The 6,822-nt window shown below is 40.0% G+C and overlaps 1 protein-coding gene across 1 annotated transcript in view; it reads right to left on the reverse strand.

The window, feature by feature from the left end:
* SVEP1 (sushi, von Willebrand factor type A, EGF and pentraxin domain containing 1) overlaps positions 1 to 6,822 on the reverse strand; it is a 177,261-nt gene that overhangs the window by 83,559 nt on the left and 86,880 nt on the right. Inside the window, 4 exon segments of the mRNA XM_019635789.1 lie at positions 2,158 to 2,319; positions 3,610 to 3,771; positions 5,711 to 5,944; positions 6,442 to 6,606. Of these exon segments, the coding sequence (XP_019491334.1) occupies positions 2,158 to 2,319; positions 3,610 to 3,771; positions 5,711 to 5,944; positions 6,442 to 6,606 (723 nt within the window).

The raw sequence follows: 6,822 nt of genomic DNA on the forward strand, positions 1-6,822 counted from the left end.
AAAAAAATATATGGGGTCGTTTTAGAACTCACACAAATTTAAGGTAAAATGGTATTTATCTAGCACCGCAGGGAAAAGTGTTGGGTTCTGTTATTCCCAATTCTCACTCATGACAAGCAGAATGCGGTTAAACTTGTGCTAGGAATATTAGGAGAAATAGGGCAGTTACCAGAAGTTTGGAGACTTTCTGGAAATTATAATTACTTAATTGCAATAATTTGGTATTAGACAAACCCCAAGGCTTAGTTGGAAAGCTAAAGAAAAAAAAATTGTCAAATAAGAACTTGTTTCACTGTAAAAATCTTAGTTGCTTTTGTGGTTGGAGGGAGGGAGAGAGAGAGAGAGAGAGTTTTTTACTGCAGACTTTCTTCCAAAATCAGTTTGTATACTAGCAAAATAAAAGTCCCCAACAGATCTATTTCAACCATAATATGAAGCCTTGTTTGACTTTTAATAAGAGTAAAAAAAAAAAAATCCAAAGCTGGTATTACACAACAGACATGGTTTACAAGTTTCAATTAGGTAGTGGTTAAATTCTCAACTCTTCAGTGAAACATTAGGTTGATAAATACTCCTCAGCCAGTTCCTTAGGTCTAATAAACTTTCATCTACTGTGATCTTACTAGACTGAGATAATTTTAACAGATGGAGTATATAAAAACCTATAGTTCATAGTATGTTTTCTCTTAGCACTCAGCTTATGAGGACTACATCTCCCAAGATGCAATACTAGACACTACCCTGCCTACTACTCCACTCAAAGTGACTAAGCATTTGTTTCCTAGGAATCTGTCTCTAATTAAATAACGCTGTATACATGACTGGCATGTAATAAGGGTGGGAGGGTTGAACGCATGTGTGTGCGTGTGTGCGTGCGCGTGTGTAGCTTGAGAGAAATGGGGAACCAGCAGGTTGGCTTCTTCAAAACATAACTCACTCAGGAAGAGAACGGAATTTTTAGATTGCCATAGAACTTAGATTTTTATATAAGGGTGTAGAGAATGAGGAGGATACACTTTTTTTTTTTTAAGTCATCTTTCAGCCAGGCATGCTTGTTCTGTTCTCAGTAGCAGAGGGAGGCTAACAAATTTTTTTTTTTTTTTTAGCTGAGCCATCCTGCCACCTGTTGGCAGCTCAGCTCGGGCGGGCATCAAACCTCTGTTGCTCAGAGCTCACACTCTCGAGCGAGCTCTTAACCAACTGAGCCACTCGGCCGGCCCTTGCAACTTTTTATTTATAATCCAGTTCCAATGATTTTGCAAAGTAGTTGCAGTTCTTTTTGGAATTTCTGGTAATAGGCTGACCTTGACTTCATGCCTAGTTTCACTGTCATTCTAAATTTTCACCTTTTAATTTTGTTTATGTCTCCCAGTTTTTACACTGCTGGAACTCTGTACTTGGTAGGGGTGTTAGAACTATTTGAAAACTGGAACGCTAATCTCTTTATTTATATTTAAACCAGTGGTTCTCAACACGCTGTCCCTGGACCAAGTAGAATCAGCTTCACTTCAAAACTAGTTAGAAATGTAAATTCTCTGGCCCCACACCAGAACTGCTGAATTAAAAACTGTGTTTTAACAAGCTCTACATGCTGACATCCGAGCACCAAAATTAGTCCACTCACCTTTTCCTGTTAAAAAGAAAACCAGACAAGTGAAATCAGAATGTCTGGGGGTGGAGACTGGGCTTCAGTGTTTTTAGAATACTGATACAAATGTGCAGATAATTTCTAATGCTCAGAGTGGGTAACCACTCATGAAAATCTTCAGACTGTAGGGATTGAAATGTCCTACTTCATACAGTGTATTTTTAGAATTTCAAAGAACATTAGCAGGACCTCATTTTATAAATGGGGAAACAGCGTTCCTAGTTGAGATGGATTTCTGCCGTCTCATGAAGCCACGTGTTTATTACTGCTGAGGCCTAGGACCAACTCTTGTACTTCTTTGTGTTCCTAGCAGCAGAGCACAGTGTTTATATTGTGAGTGTTTATACTTAGGTATTGGCTGGCTGCATAAAAGGAAACACTCTACGAAGAGGCAGTTATTTACATTCTTTGCATACAGTAGACATATGGTTTTGCTGAAAATATTCCACTCCTTCATGCACAGAACCTAGTAGGTTTGAGGAAATATCAATGGCTAAGGCTCAGATAACCTCCACACGCAGAAATATCCACGGCTCCTCTTTTTACAGTTGAAGTGTTTTGTGGACACGAGAGGCAGCTCCTGGCACCAAATTCTGGCTGATAACTGCCCAGTGGACACGATTCACAAGTCTCAAGCCCATTGGATGAGTAGGTGCCTTGTTTACACTGAGCTATAAAGAAAGAAGTAATATAGTTAATAATGATGATATGAAGCTGTCCAAAATTAGCACTGTGTAGGACAGGGTTTTCTGCATTGTGATTTATTTAGGACAGAATGAGGGACATAAAGAACTCGAGGCATACACGTTGTATTTTAGACCTCCTCACGCTTCTGTATACTAGTAAGTTTCAGACTCATTTCCGGTTACTTCCGTCATTGCCCAGCAAAGCGTTTTGACACATCGAACGTGTCAATAAATAGTTTTGGAGCGAAATTTGAAATCTGCATCTCAGAAAGTCACTATCATAAGAACAAGCTGTGCACAGGGCGAGGGGCCGGTGGGGGGGGGGACTTGTTCTTGTACAAGTTCTCAGCTTGTACACTGTTCTCTTGGGTGACAGAAACAAAACCCCAAATTGAGCTAGACCCTCATCACGGAGCTGGCACCTTTGTGGCTTTCAATGAAAACTGGCCCTCCTACCTCCAGACACCATTTCAGTTGAGGGCCGGCAGAGGAGAAAGGAAAGATAATCTTAGCACCAGGCCCAGAGAGGTTAATTAAGCAACTTTCTAAAATTCATTGCAATGGTTTTGTAGTAGAGGAGGACTAGGGTCAGGTTCCCTGACTCCAAGTGCTGTCTTTTCCATTTGCCCTTGGCCTCCAAATATGACTCTCACTGTCAGCGTTGCTCCCAGCACTGCTGCGAGTTTCTATTTGCCATTACGCGTCCACGCCTGCATTTGCAACAACAGCAAGGAGGCACAATTTTGAAATTCCTTCTTTTAGGCATGTCCTATTATAACTTCAATTACGATAGAAAATGTTTCCATCAGGAATGTTCATTGAGAATAACAGTAAAACATTTTGAAAATATTGAATATTTTGGTAGCAAGAACACATGCATATATGTATCAGTAGTTATTAATTTCCAAGTAAATGGAGAGTTGATCCCATCAAATCAAATATTAGTCTAACTAAAAAGCAACCCAAAGATAAGTGTTATGCAAGTCCTCTCTACCAATTAAAGTGATAAATCCAGGCGAACTGATGAATACCAATTGGAATTATTGACAGTCGTGCTGATTTAGAGCAACAGAATGTTCCAAAAGGAAAGAAAAATGTGCCTAGGACTTCTTTAAAAGTGGGAAACATTCAGGTAATATAATCAAAAGAAAGAAAAAAATAATAATGCAATTGCTTTTGGTAATGCTGTTATATCATTCTATTTGCCGTTTAGATTTCATAACTGGAGACAAAAATTCAGGCTTCTTCTGTTCAAAATGTGCAGGAAGCCCCTACCTTTACATTCCGAGATGCTTCTTGAATGGAGATATTCGGTGTAAGTCCCATTCGGACAGAGTTTGCACTCGAGTTGCCCTTCTTCATCTTGATAGGATGCCATAGAGCAGCTTTCACAGACAGAATGCTGCAGAGAATAATATGTCCCCAAAGGACAATTCACTGGAGAAAAAACAAACAGGAAACACTGAATATGGCAAACAACAGGAATGGAAGACACACGGGTTCTTTCCTCCTAAGGCATGAAAAGTCATGGAGCCTGCTTCCAGGTACTACTGTTTATGGGTTACATTTTCTGCCAGAGGTTTACAAGATAAACCTTCCATAAATACAGTCCTAGAAACCAACGGTAGTAGATTCTTTTTTTTTTCCCCTCTAACAAAAAGTAAACTCTTGTTGACCAAGCTTTGGGTTTATATAATGGAGGGTTTAAAATGTGGATCAAAGCTATGATAATAGACCAAATTGTCCTGAGAAAGGCATAGCTAACAAAGAAAATTCTTCTGGGAGAAAAGGATAGAACAATAAATGTTTAGGTTAATTTGAGGCTTTGAGATATTAAAAATGGGTTCTTAGCTGTCTCTTTGAATGGCTCCCCTCATAAAACTGACTGCCGTCCATTACGGCATCATTTCTGGAAACAAAAACAAGCAAAGGTGGTGGTGAGCCTAAACCAGGTGAGTTAAGTGGACCCTTGTTTCTGCTTACCGGAAGTACTACCCACTCAAGACAAGTCCAGACATTCTCAGAGCCAAAGGCCCCAAGCAAACGGCCAAGTTTAGGATCTTCCTTCCTTGGAGATTTGTCTACCATTTGCCAGGGATGGAGCGATTTTTTTAGGCCAATCTGGGACATTAAACCCACTGGAAGGCTGCTAGCAAGGGTAGTATTCTTACAGAGAAGACACATGAAATAAATACCTCGGTGATTTTGAGGTGGTCAAGTGTGTAAGAATTGCCTGGGAGCTTAGTAAAATGCAGATTTCATGGCCCTGTCCCCAAAGTGCCAGATGCATAAGTTCTGGGATGGGGCCTGAGTCAAGGTGCATTTCAACAAGTTCTTCAGGTGATGCTGACACAGGTAATCTGAAGACCACACTGAAAATGTGAGACGCTGGTCAAGGCGACTCCTGATTTTTACTCACAAGGTGGGGAGGAAACCAGAGCAGGCTCAGCCTGACAATTTTAATGTGCTTTTGTTAGGCTGAATTGATCACACTACGAAAAACCCAATTGAGCTCTGGGAGTAGCCCTGAGACCTGCTGAAGAAGGTTTTCTGACCAGGATGCAAAAGCCCACGCCCATGGAGAGATTAACGGAAGACTCATGTCATGTGGTCCAGGTGAGTGTACCGAGTTTGGTTCTGGAGGTTCCGTTATCTATAAATGATGACTTATTTGGGAAACAGGCTGGAATTGATCCAGGTTGTGGCAGTCTAGAATAGGGGTTAAAAGTTAAGGGACTGGGGGGAAAGAGAGATGGAGTGACTGCTTCATGGGTATGGGGTCTTCTTTGGGGGTGATGAAAATGTTTGGGAACTATGATAGAGGTGATACTTGAACAACACTGTCAATGTACCACTGAATTGCACACTGTAAAATGGTTAATTCTACGCTATGTGAATTTGGCGTTGGCTGCCCAAATGGGAATCTTAGTGATGCCACTTACTATCTTAATGGGTTTAGACTTACCGGGTAAGTTCTTAGCCTCTCTGGCTTCAGTTTTCTCATATGTAAAAGGTACTTAATCAAAATGGTGCCTCACATAGTTGGTAAACAGGATTAAGGATGAGATGGGCTCAGCTAACATACAGAAGTGACCAAAAAGTTATTAGTTACTATCGGAGCTGCTGTTGAAAACTGTGAAGTCTAAAGATCCGTAAGTAAAAACTAAGATTTGAGTCCCTCATCTAAAATAGTTTTCTTGCCATGACCAATAATGGTTATTTACACTTTGGGGACACAATAGTAATAACAACAACCACACAACAAGAGCAAAATGTATGTTTCACATCAATATCCCGTTACCATTGTAAAACGGCTCTTCCCTTCTCATTTAACCTAATACACGCCCAATATTGTGATTGCAGGGAAATGTCTTACCACACATGCGCCCTCTGAGCACCGAGCCCGGTCTGCAGAAGAGAAAAGCCCTTTCCGTTTCTAAAGAATTGCTGTCGGCTACCAGAATTTCCGATGCAAGCTGAAAGGTATACATGGGATCCTCATTGAAGGACCTTTTCAGCTGATTTGTGATAGTTTCCAGGGTCTTAATGAGTCGTCGCTGATTTTCCAATTCAAGGGTATCATTTCTTTCATCAGGTAATGGCACACTAGCTAAGATAAAAACAAGACAAAATAAAACATAACACATGGCGTTTCAGGAAGCCATTTGTAGTTAGTTTTTTACCAAAAAGAAATGACACTTTAAAAACCTTCCAAGAAAAAAGAAACTCAAAGTCAATCACTACTTACTAAGCAACTAATGCATAGATAATATTAACAATAGGCTGTGTTTTAATCCTTCTCTCAAATGCTGGATCTTTACCACTTTTGGCAGAGTTCTTCATTATAGCATATTAAATTCCCATAAATGCTCGCTTTTTAAAAGCGTGCCTTAGTTTATCATGCCAAGATGAGAACCAAGCAGGGTTCTCATCATAAAATACACCTGTGATATTAAATTGCAAAAAAATGATGAGGCTTTGGTGATTGTGCTCTCCCTAACTTTTCAGTTCCAAGGTAATGATAACAAATGGATGGTTCGAGAACTAGGTCTCCAATCAAGGATTCCACTTTTTTTTTTTTTAACCAAATAGACAGTTTGTCCTTACCTGTGATGTTAAAAATTAACTTAATTTTGTGGTCAGTTAATGGGGTACTTCTTTTCATCCGTGAAGATCTGGCTTTGCCGGCACCTGTGGGTGTTTCTTGCACAGCATCCAAAAAGTCATCGTAAGAGTAATCCAGCCTATTAGCTGCACCCCATCCTCCCGGTCCTGGACATGTGGAGCATTGAAACAAATAATTCTCCAGTTGTATCTTTATCAGTGTTTAGTTTCTAATGTTAAGTCACAAGTCTAACTGCCCTTCACCATTGCTTAAATTGTCCATAATGCACCGCAATACAGGGTTTCATCTATAATCAGACAGTAATTTTTAGGCACTTCATTAGATTACCAGTGAATTACATTAAAAGTAGAAAGAAAAGTTTC

This window comes from Hipposideros armiger, unplaced genomic scaffold (genome assembly GCF_001890085.2).
Source record: "Hipposideros armiger isolate ML-2016 unplaced genomic scaffold, ASM189008v1 scaffold_24, whole genome shotgun sequence".
In the NCBI taxonomy this organism is placed as follows: domain Eukaryota; kingdom Metazoa; phylum Chordata; class Mammalia; order Chiroptera; family Hipposideridae; genus Hipposideros; species Hipposideros armiger.